The sequence below is a fragment of the Ornithorhynchus anatinus genome, chromosome 19, assembly GCF_004115215.2.
Source record: "Ornithorhynchus anatinus isolate Pmale09 chromosome 19, mOrnAna1.pri.v4, whole genome shotgun sequence".
Classification (NCBI taxonomy): Eukaryota; Metazoa; Chordata; class Mammalia; order Monotremata; family Ornithorhynchidae; genus Ornithorhynchus; species Ornithorhynchus anatinus.
The window spans coordinates 21788419-21806545 of NC_041746.1; the positions used below are offsets into that span (position 1 = coordinate 21788419).

Sequence of the window (18127 nt, forward strand, 5' to 3'; positions counted from 1 at the left end):
TTAAATCTCATTTTCTAATCCCTTCCAGGGAAAGATGACATGGAAATGTGTGAGCTAAATCTGGAAGAGACTGGTCTCACCAGAAAGCGTGGAGCTGAGATTTTGCCCCGGCAGTTCGAAGAGATTTGGGAGCGTTGCGGAGGAATCCAGTACCTTCAAAACGCAATTGAGAGCAGACAGGCTCGACCTACTTATGCGACGGCCATGCTGCAGAACCTCTTAAAGTAAATACCGCCCTCCCGTTTGAGATCTAGGAATCCCTTACCGGGGTAGAAGGGGAAGACTTGTCCCAGGCCCGAGAGGATTGACGCGTTCAGTCTTCAAGCTCGAGATATTTAATATAAAGAAAACAGATTTTATTAGTCATTGCTGGGGGGCGGGAGGGGGCGTTAATTTGTACCTTTTGATGGTTTCTTTATACGCGCACTCTAAATCTTGGACTGGGGTAAGCTTCTGTCTAGAAAGGATCACATTTCCATCTCATAAAGATGCTGCTTTTTTTTAGTTGCCCTGTAGAATTTAAGCACTCCATATTCTTTGCCAGGTTCTGGACTTTTTCCCTCCTTCGATCAGTTGATTATTGAGTTATTTATTAAGTGCTTAGAGTGGGCAGAGCACTGAACTAATCTTGGCACTGCACCCTCCCACTTACACTTAAAAACCTCCATCTACCTAGCATCTGAAGCACTTGTCTTTACACGAATGTGGTCTCAGCTTTCATTTCTTTCCAGAAAAGTCCACGCATCTTCTCTTCGGACACCAGGCAGGGATATCTCAGTCCTTATGCTGTTTTTAGAAAATGACCCCAGAGGTAGAAACTTGGATCACCTCTCTCTGCTTTGGGGTTTGAAGAAATTTCAGTGCATTTTGAGGCCACGAATGAACCGGTGGGTTAAAGGAGGGACTCAAATTAAGTTCTGGCCCACAGAGTTCTCGATTCTGTCTTCCTCTGGCTAGATGTTCCGTGAAGGATCCCAGTTTTATTTTTCCTCAAGCAACACATTGACTTGAATACTATGGGTTTTTTTTTCCAAAAAAAATTCCTAGTTAATTTTAGTTCTTGTAGGATTAAGGAGAAGAAAGGGAAATTTGTTTTAGGGAGCCCTGTGGATTTGAAATGTTTGATTCCGAATTTTACTTATTCCTTCCTTTCACCATTGTTGCAGGTGATTAAAATGATTTCCACATCCAGATCCTATCTGAAATATTTACTCCAGTTCCCTAACTCTAATGGTCTAATTTAAATGGTGTAATTTGATTAGCATTCCATAAAATAAACTGTTTAATCAAGTACTATGATCTTTTTGGCCTAACACTTCTCCTTTGAGACTTTTTGTAACTATTTTTTTTTTTAGACTTTGAATTAAAATCCCATCAGCACAAAAATTATTCATGTCACCTAAGACAAATGACCTTTTTTTACATTTTCAGAGTGTGCTCTTCATGTTGATCATCAAAAGTTTAAAACTTGGTATTTATGATTTCAGTGCTAGGATTTTGCAAAGCAAAAAGACATAGTTCTGAGTTGTGATGTAATGAATTTTAAAACGTCTTTGGCTGTAGTGCAGAATCAAGTCTTTTGCAACTAAAATAATACTTCTGATCCTATGACAACTTTAGCTCTCTCCCAATGAACTTTTGAGAGGATTCTACATTTAGTAAAATATTTATCAACCGATTAGGTTTTGGGCTCTCTGCTCTCTTCTTAGAATCACTCATCTTGTGACACTGTAGTAAAGAGGTATTTATTTATGATTACTCTACATTCGTAAAAAATAATTATGATTACACTACATTCATAACAGGAAATGAACATTTCTGAACTAGCGGTAGTCACCGAATGATTTTCTTTTAAGCATAGATTGAACTTATTCTGAAAACATTTGGCTCTTTGAGTTCAGAAATTCCCCTCTTTTTCTTACCACACTTTCCTTTGAAGCCGCATCCATTCTCCTTAGCGGCATGTAAATGGGAATAGAGCTGCATGGAATGGAAAGAGACATGGAAGAACGCGACGACCCTAAGACTCGATTTTAAATGATTAGTACAATAGACTTAGATGAGCTCTCTTAGCATTATGTTTGTGGAATCTGTTCGTGGTATTCTGCTTAGATGTTATTCTGGAAATCTCTTCAAAATCTTTAAGGATTTTGATTTCCAGGGGGGCATTGTAGCAGAGTGTCTCCATTATTATATTTTTTGCTGTGCTTATGGTTTAAATATCCACAATCTAGAGTCTTAGTCTTATTAATTCCAGTTTTATGAAGCAGCAACCCTAGAATTGATCTCTCTGAATAGCAGCTCTTGAATTCATTTTTGCCACCAGGAGAACTGATCTGATTCCCCGTTGATGTTCGACAGCTGCCCTTCCCAAGTGTCTCCCTGCTAGCAGGGAACTATTCCTGACCTGGAAGCCATAACTATCAGGATAAAGACTTCCAAGAGCCGCAAAATGGTGCTTTACAAAGTGCCCTTTGTAGCGAGCTGCTTGGGTCACTCTGGGTCTCTTTCAAAGCCGGTTCCATCATAAGTCAAGAGGAATAAGCACCTCTGGAAGGATTTATCCCCATGTTTTATGAATTGTTTTCACCGAGACCATTTCGGTGAAAGGTATCTTTTTGTACTGTCTGTCTTTCAAGGGTTTTGCCTGGCTGAATCCAGTCCCTGCTTGGCTAGACTCTCCTCACATCAGTGTGGAAGTGGGTTGTCGGCAATAAGCTGCATTTAAAAGGGAAAGGGCAAGGTATTTCAAAGTTATCCCGTCTACTTTTCTGTATACTTTAGCTAATTTTTCTTCTGATGAATCCATGATTCCTGGACTTCTAAGGGACTGGTGGAAAGACAATATTCTTCCTTGCAGAATATTCTTTCCAGTAATTGTTTAAAAAAAAAAAAAAAGGAATACTTTTAAGGAACCAAGAAACAGAGCTTTTTTAAAGTCGAGAATTTGCACATCTGGGAGAACTGTAGTGAAGATGAGAAAGTCGCACAAAGGAAGAGTGTAGCGATAATTTACTTGGTTATACAGAGCTTCTTGAATGACTAGATTACCGCGTCTCTTCCTGTTGAGGCTCCCTCTGTGGCACGCTCCTTCCAGAAAGGGAAGGAATATTTACGTTATATCTGGAATCTCAGTGCTGAAATAACTACAGTTTTTCTCTAACACTAATCTCTTTTCTGGTCCCTTGAATAGCTCAGTGCTTTAGGATTCCTAGGAATAGGTGCTCCCCTGTCAATTAAATATTATATTTTTTTTGGACGGCAGCATGAGAATCCATAGTGGGACCAAGTGGGAGGAATGCTACGATGAGTGGAGCAGACGTTGCTTATTTAGAGAGTTTGCGTACTCTATGTATAATTCCCACACAGGCATTGTCGTCCCATCTTTCAGAAGCATTTTCCTCCTCTGAATTAGAAGTTCTTTTGGGTGTCTGGCTGTTGTTTTTTTATTAAGACCTCAAGTCCAATAATATGAGAAATTTACGCCTATACTGGTGGATTGAAGCCCGCTGATGTCGCTCAAGAATGTGAATCTATGCAGAGGTCATCTTCCAAAACCGATAACGGGTCATTTACTGATTTGCCTTTTTTCGTGGGTGAAAATCTCTTTATAGAGCTGCTAATTGTATTCTCTTTTCTTCAAAGTGTGTATCCAGAATTTTTCCCCCAAATTATTTTACTGATGTACTGAAAGCTGCAAATAATAAATTCATTCCTTGGTGACTATTGTCGTCTTATTTCAAATTCTTGGGCTTTCAACCCAGTTCCCTGGGGGAGAGACGGAGATATGGACTAATGTAATCTTGAAGAAGGTATAATGAGGAAGGAGTTCTTGTCCCGCCTTTCGAATTTAAGACATTTCTAGCACTAAAATCTATCAAGTTCTGAAAGTGTAACCTTTGGTAGTTAATCGTTATTTTACCATGGGATAATTTTTAGAATGGCTTGAAATGAACTCCAAACTGATTGTCTTGTATCTTCCCTTAACAAGTACCTTGAAAATATAAGACTACCTAGCAACATTAGTTGATTAACTCTTGGTAAATCTGTTTATAGTTTTAGTTTGCCAAAATAAAAAAGTGGGCTTTTGAGCTCCTGGCTCCGTCACTTGTATGCTGTGTGACCTTGGGCAAGTCACTTCACTTCTCTGGGCCTCAGTTAACTCATCTGTAAAATGGGGATTGAGACTGTGAGCTCCCTGTGGGACCGAGACTGTCCAACTCGATTTACTTGTACCCGCCCCAGCGCTTAGTACAGTGCCTGGCATATAGTAAGCGCTTAACAAATTCCATAATTATTCTTCTAATGATTATTATTACTAGTTGATACTTGATAGTTTATAGGGGAATGTCCTATCAAGAGGAAAAATGTCTGGAGAGGAGAAGAAATTGCTGCAGGATGTAGAGAAGGTGATTTTTATGGCCTGGTTTACTTTCGGTATCCTACAAATAACCGAGTATTTTTAATTTAATGAAGCACACGGTGACTAGTTTGATTTAAATTGAAACCCACAACAGTGACAGAGACTTAGGAATTCTTTTGTTACATGTAGATTTTAAAATGCCTTTTTTTTTTTTGGTTCTAGCAGTGACTGAACTCAGCTGAAATCTAAACCCATCCCCAAATATTATGTGTTATGTGAACGCCTCACTGTAATTTTCTCTTTCAAGAAGTTTTGTCTTCCCCTTTAGAGCATAAGCTCCTTCAGAGAAAGGAACACGTCACTTTGTTATTCTGATGTTCCCCTGCTTTAGTACACTGTGTTTCTCTGTTGGCGCTTGGTAGTACTAATACTTAAAAAAAAAAAAGATAAACATTCACTCATTTCTGATGGAAAAAAAGAAATGTACTGCAAAATGACATTTAAATACAGTAGGTCTTCTACCTTTCGGGCAAATTATGCTTTAGAAAATACTGCAGCATTAAAATGAACACAAACAGGACAAATAAAGGTCAGGATCGTTCCGTTGGCTTTTATTTTTAATAAGCATCCCGAATCTTAGCTAACACATCTAATGTTAATGGTAGAAAGGATTGCTTGAACTTTAATCTTTGATTGGGAAACTAATTCCCAATGCGTACTTATGGTGTTGGTAAAAATGCGGATGTCCTAATAATGAACCGAATAACGCGCCTATTTTCTAATTCTGTAATTAGAGTCTCATCTCAATGTTTACGCTAAATTACAAAGATTTTGTTCTGGCCTGTCCAAGCTCCGTCAGCCCATCAGCCAAGCAGTTAAGATGGAGAATGAAACGCAGACTGCCGTCTGAATTTCAGGAAGCCCTTAGCAAGAAGACTTGTATTCTTTGTTCATCATCGTGGTGGAGCGGGAAACACTTTTCCTAAAACCGCAAGGCCTTCTTCATCTCTCCTATCCTTAGCCCAGCTGATTCGTGGCTGGGAACTCATGCTATTTCTGAAATACTACGGTTGTTTTTCTGAAAACCTGTAAGAGAAAGATAGTTTAAGCAACTTTTTTTATATAGTTACATACCCCACTGTACAGCATGTGTTCTTCAAAAACCTGAGCAAACTGAGGCACAGAAAAGTTAAGTGAGTTGCCCAAAGTCACACAGCAGGCAAACGGCAGAGCCGGGATTAGAACCCGGGAGTTTTCTTTTGTTTTTCGAATGGTATTTTCTAACTATGTGTCAGGCACCATTCTAAGCACTGGAATAGATACAAGCAAATCAGGTTGGACACAGTCCGTGTCCCTCGTGGGGCTCACAGTCTTAATCCCCATTTTACAGATGAGGTAACTGAGGCCCAGAAAAGTGAAGTGATGTGCCCAAGGTCACACAGCAGACGAGTGGCAGAGCCCGGGCTCTTTCCACTAGGCCACGCTGCTTCCTGAATAAGCCAGGGTTGGCGTCTGGGCAAACATTTGGAGTAATTCTGCCCGAGGATTTGGGGAAGTTGCCAGCAATCCACCACCCTACCTTTTGTGCACTATTTTCCTCTGGTAAGTGCCGGAAGTCAGTCTGGGTCCATAGAGGATGCAGAAGGGGAAACAGTGTGGCTTAGTGGCTAGAGCCCGGGCCTGGGAGTCAGAAGGACCTGGGTTCTAATCCCGGCTCTGCCACGTGTCTTAACTTCATCTAACTTCTCTGGGCCTCAGTTACCTCATCTGTCAAATGGAGATTAAGAGTGTGAGCCCCAAAAGGGACAGGGACTGTGTCCAGCCTGATTCTCTTGTATCTACCGTAGCGCTCAGAGCAGTGCTTGGCACCTAGTAAGTGCTTAACAAGTACAATTATTCTTATTATTAAGGAGGAAAAAGAGGCTGTTTTAATGTGCCTTGTTTCAACCAACAACAGGAGAAAGCCCTGACTGGGTAATGAGAAGGGTAGCCAGAAAGGTCAATAAATAATTGAATGACCCTTGGAAAAATATTTCTTCCTGGAAAATCAAATTACTCTAGATGAAATCACGTTTTTCAGAGCCTCTGAACTTTGTGAAGAATTTCTTACCAATCAGGCCTCCTGTACCCATTTCAATTCAGTCTAATTGTTATTTAAACAAGAAATAACTGAACCCGTACACTTAAGAAAGCAATTACAAGGCAGCAACATAAGATGCATAATGAAAGGTAACGTCATTGCCATGTGAATTCATTAAATCACGTTTGGACCTGTTTCTAATGGGGTGCCGCTAGCTCCTCGCAAGTGCCACCCCCTCCACCTGCGCCTCGGACCCCATTCCCTCTCACCTTATTAAAACCATCGCCCCTGCCCTCCTCCCTTCCTTAACTTCTATTTTTAACCACTCAATCTCCAAGGGCTCCTTCCCCGCTGCCTTCAAACATGCCCACGTCTCCCCCATCCTAAAAAAACCCGCTCTCGACCCCACTTCCCTCTCCAGTTAGCGCCCTATATACTACCCTTCCTTTCCAAAATCCTAGAACGAGTCGTCTCAATCGCTGCTTAGAATTCTTTAACTCCCATTCTCTCCTGGACCCCCTCCGATCTGGCTTCCGTCCCCTCCACTCTACGGAGACTGCTCTTTACCGAGACTGACCTCCTTCTTGCCAAATCCAATGGCTCCTACTCCATTCTGATCCTCCTCGACCTCTCTGCTGCCTTTGACACCGTCGACCGTCCCCTCCTCCTCCACACCTTATCTCACCTCGGCTTCACGGACTCCGTCCTCTCCCGGTTCTCCTCTTCTCTCTCTGGCCGGTCATTCTCGGTCTCCTTCGCCGGCGCCTCCTCCCCCTCCCATCCTTTAACCGTTGGAGTTCCTCAAGGGTCAGTTCTCGGCCCTCTTCTGTTCTCCATTTACACTCACTCTCTCGGTGAACTCATTCGCTCTCACGGCTTTGACTACCATCTCTACGCAGATGACGTGCAGCTCTACATCTCCGCCCCTGTCCTCTCCCCGTCCCTTCAGGCTCGCATCTCCTCCCGCCTCCGGGACGTCTCCACCTGGATGTCAGCCGCCACCTAAAACTCAACATGAGCGAGACTGAGCTCCTCGTCTTCCCTCCCGAGCCCGGTCCTCTCCCAGACTTCCCCATCACCGTGGATGGCACGACCGTCCTTCCCGTCTCTCGGGCTCGTGATCTCGGTGTCCTCCTTGACTCGTCTCTCTCGTTCACCCCACGCATCCTATCCGTCACCGAGACCTGCCGGTCTCACCTCTACAATATCGCCAAGATCCGCCCTTTCCTCTCCACCCAGACGGCTACCTTACTGCTACGGGCTCTCGTTATATCCCGGCTAGACTACCGTGTCGGCCTTCTCTCTGATCTTCCTTCCTCCTCTCTCGCCCCGCTCCGGTCTATTCTTCACTCCGCTGCCCGGCTCATCTTCCCGCAGAAACGATCTGGGCATGTCACTCCCCTACTTAAACACCTCCAGTGGTTGCCTACCGACCTCCACTCCAAACAAAAACTCTCACTCTAGGCTTCCAGGCTCTCCATCACCTTGCCCCTTCCTACCTCTCCTCCCTTCTCTCTTTCCACCGCCCACCCCGCACGCTCCGCTCCTCCGCCGCCCGCCTCCTCGCCGTCCCTCGGTCTCGCCCGTCCCGCCGTCGACCCCCGGGCCGCGTCCTCCCGTGGTCCCGGAACGCCCTCCCTCCTCACCTCCGCCAAACTCATTCTCTTCCCCTCTTCGAAACCCTACTTAAAACTCACCTCCTTCGAGAGGCCTTCCCAGACTGAGCTCCCCTTCTCCCTCTACTTCCTCTACCACCCCCCCCTTCACCTCTCCGCAGCTTAACCCTCTTCTCCCCCCATTTCCCTCTGCTCCTCCCCCCTCCCTTCCCATCCCCTCAGCACCGTACTCGTCCGCTCAACTGTATATATTTCCATTACCCTATTTATTTTGTTAATGAAATGTACATCGCCTCGATTCTATTTAGTCGCCATCGTTTTTACGAGATGCTCTTCCCCTCGACTCTATTTATCGCCATCGTTCTCGTCCGTCCGTCTCCCCCGATCAGACCGTAAGCCCGTCAAACGGCAGGGACCGTCTCTATCTGTTGCTGACTTGTACATTCCAAGCGCTTAGTACAGTGCTCTGCACATAGTAAGCGCTCAGTAAATACTATTGAATGAATGAATGAATCGTTCAGTATATTTCGTATTGGGGTTCAGATCTTGGAAACACACTTCGTTGCACCAAAAAAGATTAAAATAAAAACTCTTGAAAATACTATTATTTCACAACAAAATGTGCACAACTTTTAAGTAGGAAAGCAGCATGGCATAGTGGAAATAGCACTTGACTGGGAGTCAGAGGACTTGGGTTCTAATCCCAGCTCTGCCTGCTCTGTGACCTTAGGCAACTCACTTAACTTCTCGGTGCCTCAGTTTCCTCAACTATCAAATGGAGAATAAATCCTACTCCCTCTGGTTTAGGTTGTGAACCCCATGTGGGACAGGGCCTGTGTCCAACCTGATTATTTTGCACCTGCCCCAGTGCTTATTTTGGTGCCTGGCTTAGCAGGTACCTTAAAAGCGAAAATGAATTGAGATTTGGGAGTACACAGTAAAAGTAACAAATATCTTCACATAGAATCCTAAACCGCATACCTTGATGACTTCTTGTTAGTGCTGAAAATACTGAATTTCTGACACTAACTTCTCCTGGTGGATTTGGTAGAATCATCTGGGGACCTACAATAAAAAACCAAGGTATCGTTTGTCCCAATCAACAGAATTTCAAAATAAGCAACTACAGTACAGTGCGCAAGCATTCTGTTAGAGAGGGTTCCGCCTAATAGCCTACTTTTAAAAAAAAGCAGAATTAAGCAGATTCTTAAGTAGAAAGACGGTGATTTCGAGAAGTTAGTATTTTCTGTTCTCAGGCTTCAAATGGAAGAAAAGTCAGCAGAATTTGAGTCGAAAAATCGATGCTGCAGATGGAGAACGTTATTGTTCGGAGCAGCGATGGGGATCAGAGGGTTTTACCTCCACGCTAAGTTGCTTTCTGAGCTTCGCGAAATATCCCGGGACCGGTGATATCCGAAGGGTTGACCCAAGCACTGGAGCCACAGGGGTCCCCGGAGGGACAGACACTTGGCTCCTCGTATTCAAAAACCGGACTAATTCCTCCCGCGGGCTCTGGGATGCAACGGTGAACTGCCCTTCCAAAACTGAGAACATTTCATTTACTTACAACTTCAGGCATGAGAACTTCAGCCCGAAAATGGAAAGGTTGAGAGAAAAAAATAAGGAAAGCCTTACTCCATATTAGATCTGCTTATGCGTTTCCTTCGCGTCTTAATGATTAAGACGATGAGAGTGAAAGCAAGGACCATTAAGCCACCGGAAAAGGCACTAAAAATGAAGGGGTGTTTTCGTTCTGGAGTGTAATTTGTACAGGGTGGTCCTTGGTGTAACCTGTTTCTACCAACAGGACATCTAAAATGAGGAAAGTTAAAATTGACGAAGGTTAAGTATGGTAGGACACATTTCGTGAGAGAAATCTAGACAAATAAATCCACTATCGCATTCCCTAAGGACTCTTTAAGGAGATCCTCCTTTACCTTTCTCCAACCTCATCAATTATTTTTGATTTTAGCGATTTTAGCAAAATAGGATTTTCTTGATCATTCTCTGCCAAGAAAAGCAGGTTAAACATAGATCAGCAGCCCTTTCCAACAGAGCTTGGCAACCAATCAATGGGTGATATTTATTGAACGCTTACTGTGTGCGGTACACTGTACTAAATCCTTGGGAGAGGACAACGCGACAGAGTTGGTAGAAAACCTTCCTTGTCAACAAGGATCTTACAGTCTAAGAGGAAAATCTGGTTGCCTTGATTTGAATTGCAAGTAGGACCTAGAAATTTTCCCCTACAACTAGCACTTCTGTGACAATTTTCTGTCTGGTTTCCAACCGCATGGATACTTCTGTTTTTTTTTTTTTTGTTATTCCCTGATTCTATTTCCAGATTATTTGAACTTTTCTGAGGGCTGATTTTCAGATCCATAAATGACTAAAATGGTTCTTTCTTGTAAGGGAGTGACGTTCTTTCACCTGATCCCGCGCTCCTAAGATCCCATCAGGAGCACATTCCAGTCATCAACACAACGTTGTTTTTGATGGTATTTTTTTAGCACTTACTATGTGCCAGGCACTGTACTAAGCACTGAGGTAGAGACAAGCTAATCGGGTTGGACGCAGTCCATGCCTCCCACAGGGCTCACAGTCTTAATCCCCATTTTCCAGTTGAGGTCACCGAGGCACAGAGAAGTTAAGTGAATTGCACAAGGTCACACAGCAGACAAGTGGCCGATTGGGAATTAGAACCGAGGTCCTTCTAACTCCCACTTTTATTTTCTTTTCATATGAGTGAATATCTCGTTTAAATTTTTTAAAAAATCGGGGTTACGTTTTACACTTTATTTTGGTGCATTAACATACGCCAACGTCTGTTTAGCGAATGTATCTTTGGTAAATATCGTTCCCTTTCCGGCATTTGAAAATGACTCAAATAGCTCAGCAAGCGTTCACCTGCTGAGACAACCTCGACGGAATCCTGTTTAATTGAGGGTGCTGAGTTTCAAAACCAATCCAAAATTGAAAATGACCCCAAACTTCTTGTGGGGTGAGGACTTGCTATAGTAGGACAAGAACAACAATCTCACACATACACAAAGCAAAAACTGAGTGGGACAGTCTCTTCAAAAAGTCTTAAAAGTCTTTAAAGAGTGAGGGAGAGGGAATTCTCAGAGGAACAAAAAAGATGGAGTTAAAGAATGCTCTTTCTCGTGGCAGTGGGGCGGAGAGTGGGCTCCATGTCTTCTCTGGAGTGATTTTTGAGCAGATCCAGGGGCAAGAAACTGGGGCTGGAGAGCCAGGTTAGCGACGAGCACGTGTAGGCAGAGCGGAGATGGAGGGTGGAAGCCAGAATTGCTAGATTTCCAGATATCCAGACTGGACTTGATATCTGAGATTGTACGAGGAAGCCTATCATGGTTTCCATCAAATCGGTGCCTATAAAATTCCAAGCCATACGGGATTGCTAACATGCAGAAGGGGACATTAGCTGATGACTCGTTTTTAGACACGGGACTGGAACTCGCAACCCAGATGGGTCCAACCCATCTCCTCCTTCCCAAATCTTGCCATCCCCAAAGTTGTCCCCAGAGGCAAGGATTTTGTTACTTGTCGATCGATGGCATTTACGATATCAGTTAAGCACTTACTCTGTGTCAGGCACTGTGCAAAGACCTGGGTAGGTACAAGCGCTTAGTACAGTAACCGCTCAATAAATACATACGAATGAACAAGGTAGTCAGTTTGAACCCCATCTACGCCTCAAATGGAGCTCAGAGTCTTAATCCCCATTTTCCAAATGCGGGAAATGAGGCCCAGAGACGTAAAGGGACTTTCCAAAGGTCACCTGGCAGACAAGTGGCAGAGTTGGGATTAGAACCCAGGACCTTCTGACTCCCAGGCCTCGGCCACACTGCCTCTCTTTTGCACATTGAATGTGGGAAGGGCACCGTCCTAAGCAGTTGTGGAGAAATTGGAAGCTGAGGCGCTCAGCGTAACTCGACGTTACGTTCGCTTGGATTTACTTACCTGCAGACGGCCCCCTTCCCCGGAACTAATTCACATTTTCCACCGTTGGCGCACAGGCCGGGGTCCATCTCGCACAGACTCTGGCAGGGGAGTCCGTCTCGACTCACGTAACCGGGTTTGCAAAGGCAACCCGCCTCCGTCGTCCATTCGTTCTTCACGCATTGAGAAAATTCATCGCATGCCAGGAATTTGCATGGATCCGCCTGATCCCCTGAAAGAAGAACGAAAGGTCGTAAGCTCCTCTCCAGACTGTGACCTCCTTCTAGGCAGGGAACGTGTCTACCAGCTCTGTGGTGGTGTACTCTCCCAAGCGTTTAGAACAGTGCTCTGCACACAGTGAGCGCTCAATAAAGTGGGCAAGTCACTTCACTTCTCTGTGCCTCATCTGTAAAATGGAGATGAAGAGTGTGAGTCCTCTGTGTCCAATCAGATTAACTTGTATCTACCATAGCGCTTAGAACAGTTCGGGCACATACTAAGCGTTTAACAGGAGCCATAATTATATTAATAACTATAAGAAGAATAATTAAAAGATGAGGAGAGATGCATTGATCCAGTGGCAACACCCCGGTCTAAATACTGGCCTAGAAAATAAAAAGTATTCATCCCTACCACACCAAGATGGATGACTAGAGAAGATGAAGAGAAGCAGGGTGGCCTCATGGATGGAGCACTGACCCGGAGGTCAGAAGGACCTGCGTTCCAATTCTGACTCAGCCACTTGTCTGCTGTGTGCCCTTGGGCAAGTCACTTCACTTTTCTATGCCTCAGTTACCTCAGCTGTAAAGTGGGGATTACGACTGTGGACCCTATGCGGAGAATAAAAAAATTAAATAAATTGTGGTATTTATTAAGCGCTTGCTATGTGCAAAGCGCTGTTCTAAGCGCTGGGTGATCCAAGGTGATCGGGTTGTCCCACGTGGGGCTCACAGTTTTAATCCCCATTTCACAGATGAGGCAACTGAGGCACAGAGAAGATAAGTGACTTGCCCAAGGTCACACAGCTGACTAGTGGCAGAGCCGGGATACATATTCCCGCCCACAGCGAACTCACAGTCTAGAAGGGCACATAGTAAGCGCCTAACAAATATCATTATTATTATTATTATGTGCCAGGCCCTCCAGCGCTTAGAACAGTGCTTCGCACGTAGTAAGTGCTTAACAAATGCCATCGTTATTATTCTTATTATTAAGTATCAGGGCAGATACAAGTTAGAAAAGCAGCGTGTCTCAGTGGAAAGAGCCCGGGCTTGGGGGTCAGAGGTCATGGGTTCGAATCCCGACTCTGCCACTTGTCAGCTGTGTGACTGTGGGCAAGTCACTGAACTTCTCTGTGCCTCAGTTACCTCATCTGCAAAATGGGGATTAATTGTGAGTCTCACGTGGGACAACCTGGGCACAGAGAAGTGGAATGACTTGATCAAGATCACACAGCGGACAAGCGATGGAACCAGGATTAGAACCCGGGTCCTTCTGACTCCTAGGCTTGTGCTCCATCCACTAGACCACACTGCTCATCTCAGCTTTTGGAACACAATAACGAGAAGAAGAATTTTGTTACCTGTTAAGGGCTTACCATGTGCCAAGCACTGTTATCAGCGCTGGGAAATACACAGGATAATCAGGTCCCACTTGGGGCCCCCAGTCCAAGTCGGAGGGAAAATGGATAATCCCTATTTTGCGGAGTGTGTTTATTGTTCTAGTGTACTCTCCCAAGTGCTTAGTAAGTAAGCGCAGTAAGCGCTCAATAAAAACAACTGAATGGATGAATTAAAGAGAAGAAAACTGAGGCACAGAGAGGTTAAGTGACTTGCCCAAAGTCACACAGCAGGGACACGGCAGAGCCAAGATTAGAACCCATCTAAGCCAGTGCTATTTCCACCAGGCCATGCTGCTTCTCTCTGTTTATGTGTTTTGATTGCTCTGCCACTGGATCTAACCTCTCATTCTATCTGGAAATACCGACTCTCAATGCTCTTCAGTATTCCACTGATAAATTTATGCGTTGGCTCGAGTCTGTTTTCTGGCACGGGCCGTGTCTGTCGTTTAGAAAATGGGCTGGATGCCTGAATTTTGCATTATTAATGAATCGTGTGTAATTTGGCATAATCAGTGCTTTGGGGAAAAATGTCTTCTGAGCTAACTCCGCTGTTTCCATCTTCATAGCCTGGTGTTGTCTCATTCGTAGACACAGAAGCTCCCTGTGTAGTCTTCCCTGTCCTGAGTACAGTGCTCTGCACATAGTAAGTGCTTAATAAATAGTATTACTCTATAGAGACAGAATCCATTTGCTCACGGGGATAGTCTAGTGATTCTTTCTACTTAGAAAGGAGCCAGGGGTCATAGGGCTTATTCAGTCCAAGATGGAATTCTGTGGCCCGGAATTTAGAAAATGAGCCCATTTCCTCTTTTCTGATCACCTCTCAAGGCCCTCTAATAATAATGACAATAATAATTGTGGTATTTGTTAAGTGCTTACTGCATGTCAGGTGCTGTTCTAAGTGTTGGGGTAGATACAAGGAAATTGGGTTGAACACAGTCCCAGTCCCACATGGGGCTCACAGCCTTAATCCCCATTTTACAGACAAGGGAACTAAGGCCCAGAGAAGTGAAGTTACTTGGCCAAGGTCACACAGCAGACAAGTGGCGGAGCCGAGATTAGAACCCAGGTCCTTCCGACTCCCAGGCCCGTGCTGTAACCATTAAGCCACACTGCTCCTCTACTCCAGCTCTGTGGGAGCTAACAACGGCACTGCGGAGGTAGGGGATGTGGTCTAGCCGTCAACATTTAATGCACAGACAGCATTTTCCTTTCTGCTATCCAAGTCACCACTAAGAGGCCAAATATCAGGGAATCGATGTCTTTCAATCAATCACTCAGTGGTATTTATTGAGCGCTTACTTTGTGTAGAGCACTGTACTAAATGCTTGGGAGAGTAAACTACCACAGAATTAGCAGACACGTTCCCTGCCCCAAATGAACTTACAACCTAGAGGGGTAGACATTAACTTAAATAAATACTTTATAATATATAATTCAAAGGGTTAGGGGCGGGTCATATATCAAATGCCCAAAGGTCACCGATCCAAGCCCGCGGACGACGCAGAAGGGAGAGAAAGCCGAGGAAAAGAGGACTTAATCGGGGAAGGCCTCTTGGAGGAGACGTGACCTTAATAAAATTTTGAAGGTGGAGAGAGTTGTGATCTGACGGATATGGAGGGTGTGGACGTTCAATTCCGCCTTAAACTGCGTAATGAAAAGGTGAATATTTGTGTTGGATAAATCATGAATTTGCTTCTCCCACATTCATTAGACTTGAGACTCCTCTAAGTGCTCCCCAGACAAGAAGGAGTCATAGTGACTAGCTAAAGGAGACAAGCCAATTGCCTTTTGAAAGTTAGGTTTTAAGTGGAAATGCAAGCCGAACTCCAAGATCAGGGCAAACGACTAGGCCAAAGATTCGCGTCGATCTTTGATTGGAGCTGTAATAATGGGTTACAATTGGCCCAGGATACCAGTCAATCATATTTATTGAGTGCTTACTGTGGGTATAGAGCACTTTAGTAAGTACTTGGGAGAGTACAGTATAACAATACAACAGACACATTCCCTGCCCCCACTGAGTTTACAGTCTACGGGGCGAGGCAGGCATTGATAGAAATAAATAAAGATATGGTAATAAATTCTGTGGGGCTGAGGGGGGGGTTGAATAAAGGGAGCGAATCAGGGCGATGCAGAAGGGAGTGGGAGAAGAGGAAAGGAGGGCTTAGTCAGGAAGGCCTCTTGGAGGAGATGGGCCTTCGAGAAGGGTTTGAAGCGGGGGACGGTGATTGTCGGTCGGATACGAGGAAGGCGGGCATTACGGGCCGGAGGCAGGATGCGGGCGAGAGGTCGAGGTAGACGAGATCGAAGATGGAGGGACCAGATGGGCTTCGCTCAGAAGGAGGGGCTTAAAGAGCGTGTGACCGTTTACCCACTCAGGAGTTCTGTTTCAGTCACTTCCTCTTGGACTGACACTGGGAATCATTGGTTCCAGGGCCTAGAGAAGCAGTGTGGCCTAGTGGATAGAGCACGGACCTGGAAGTCAGAAGGACCTGGGTTCGATCCCAGCTCTGCCACTTGTCTGCTGCGTGGCCTTGGGCAAGTCGCTAAACTTCTCCAGGCCTCAGTTCCCTCATCTGTAGAATGGGGGGTAAGACTGTGAGCCCCATGTGGGACGTGGACTGTGTCCAACTTGATTAGCTTCTATCTACCCCAGCCTGGCACATAACAAGCACTTTGTTGTGGGCAGGGAACGTGTCTGTTTATTGTTATATCGTATTCTCCCGGGTGGCTAGTACAGTGCTCTGCACACGGTGAGAGAGCTCAATAATTACGATCGACTGACTGACGGACGAGCACTCGACAAACACCATTAAAAAAAATTTAAAAAAAACCCTGACTTTTCCCACATCAAGAGGCTGCCGAAGCCAGGTTTCAGTAAAGCATATTAATTAATTTATTCTGGCATTTGTTAAGCGCTTACTATGTGTCAAGCACTGTTCTAAATACTGGGGTAGGAACAAATTAATCAGGTCGGATACAGTCTGTCCAACGTGGGGCTTCCAGTCTAAGGAACAGGGAGAACAGGTGGGAATATGGGCTCTGAATGCCACTTGTCATTATGATTGGCTGGAAATTTCATTTATCGGTTAACCAGTCTGACCGTTTTCCCTGGAAGGCTATACCGATGCGGCGAAGGGGGCTGAGTGTTTCCCTCTGATCTTCAAGCGGCGTAATCTTACCTGGCTCAATATCCAGAGAATAGCTATCTATTTCCAGGTTGAGGTGCCGTGTGGCCGCGGAGCAAAAGTCTTCCAGAACGCAGTGCACGGCCTCGGTGACGTTGTACGACACCGACTGAGCGAACCTCAGTTTGCTGTTCACAATCACACTTCCGTTCCTGAAGTTGAGGATTTCTAGTTGCTTAAATCCGGTCAGGTTGGATTGGAGATACGGGAGCAGCTGCAAAACAAGAAGTGAATTGGCCTCTGTTGGTCTTCCAAAGGCGCAGCTGTGTTAATTCCACAGACTCTCACTTTTCACTACCCGAGACATTAATAATGGCTACTTTTGCAGATCTAAGACAAGGACCCAGAATACCGCCATGCCTGCTATTGTATTTACCTCGATCATTCTCCGAATTTTCAGCTTTTTACTCTTATGACACGCTTCTTTAGCAATCAGAGGATTCTTTTGAATCCAGACCGATATTTCACCAAGAGTGGATCGCCGTTCTGTTTCTTTTAATAAACACGTAGAAATATTACAATACAGCCCTCCGGTTGGTATGTTGGTGTCTGGGGAGTCATTTGAAATAATTTTTACTGGAATCTCAGAATCCTTGAAGTGGAAGGGATCTCATCTGAACCGATCTTGAGTGATTGAAAAGATGTATGCCCTGTCTCTCTGTAGAGAACTCAAGGAAGGAGCTCAAGTCTCCTTGGGTAGCCACTTGCAAGGTTTTATTGCCCTCTTAGTTAAGGTGTTCTTATATCAAATCAAAATCTTTTCTGCCACAGTTTAAGCCAATTGCCTCTCAAATGGGCTAAAGTGAACGTGGAGAACAATTGGTCAGAGTCCATTCCAAAAGAACACTTCATATATAGAAGACATCTATTAAAGTCATCACTTAGCTTTCTCTTCTCCAAATGAAAGATCCCTAACTCCTTTAACTATCCTCCGTAAGGCTTGTTTTTCATTACTACGTGCCGGGCACTGTGCTAAGCAATGGGGTAGATAATAGAGTCGGCCACCGTCCAGCTCCCACATGGGGCTCACAGTCTTAATCCCCATTTCACAGATGAGGTAACAGAGAAATTAAGTGACTTCCACAAGGCCACACAGCACACAAGCGGCAGAGCCGGAATTAGAACCCAGGTCCTTCTGACTCCCCGGTCCGTGATTTATCCACTAGACAACACTGCTTTGATCATTTCCACTCTTCCCTCCACATTTAAAGCTTTGACTAATCCTTCCCTGTTATTACCACTCTGTCAGTATTAAGAAAGTACTAAAAAGAGTACAATAAAAATAAAAAGTGTAAC

General features: G+C 44.7%; 2 protein-coding genes across 8 annotated transcripts in view; one reads left to right on the forward strand and one right to left on the reverse strand.

Annotated features, from left to right (window-relative positions):
* MYO6 (myosin VI) overlaps positions 1 to 3726 on the forward strand; it is a 157517-nt gene extending 153791 nt beyond the window's left edge. For all 7 annotated transcript variants that reach the window (XM_039914738.1, XM_007670712.4, XM_029047068.2 and 4 more), the window contains one exon: positions 29 to 3726. In XM_039914738.1, the coding sequence (XP_039770672.1) occupies positions 29 to 228 (200 nt within the window). In that variant the 3' untranslated portion in view covers positions 229 to 3726. The remainder of the gene's footprint in view (positions 1 to 28) is intronic.
* Positions 3727 to 4824: 1098 nt separating this feature from the next.
* IMPG1 (interphotoreceptor matrix proteoglycan 1) overlaps positions 4825 to 18127 on the reverse strand; it is a 58754-nt gene continuing 45451 nt past the window's right edge. The window contains exons 14-17 of the mRNA XM_039914864.1: positions 16826 to 17045; positions 12041 to 12251; positions 9041 to 9124; positions 4825 to 5449 (exon numbers count right to left, since the gene is read on the reverse strand). Of these exons, the coding sequence (XP_039770798.1) occupies positions 9085 to 9124; positions 12041 to 12251; positions 16826 to 17045 (471 nt within the window). The 3' untranslated portion in view covers positions 4825 to 5449; positions 9041 to 9084. The remainder of the gene's footprint in view (positions 5450 to 9040; positions 9125 to 12040; positions 12252 to 16825; positions 17046 to 18127) is intronic.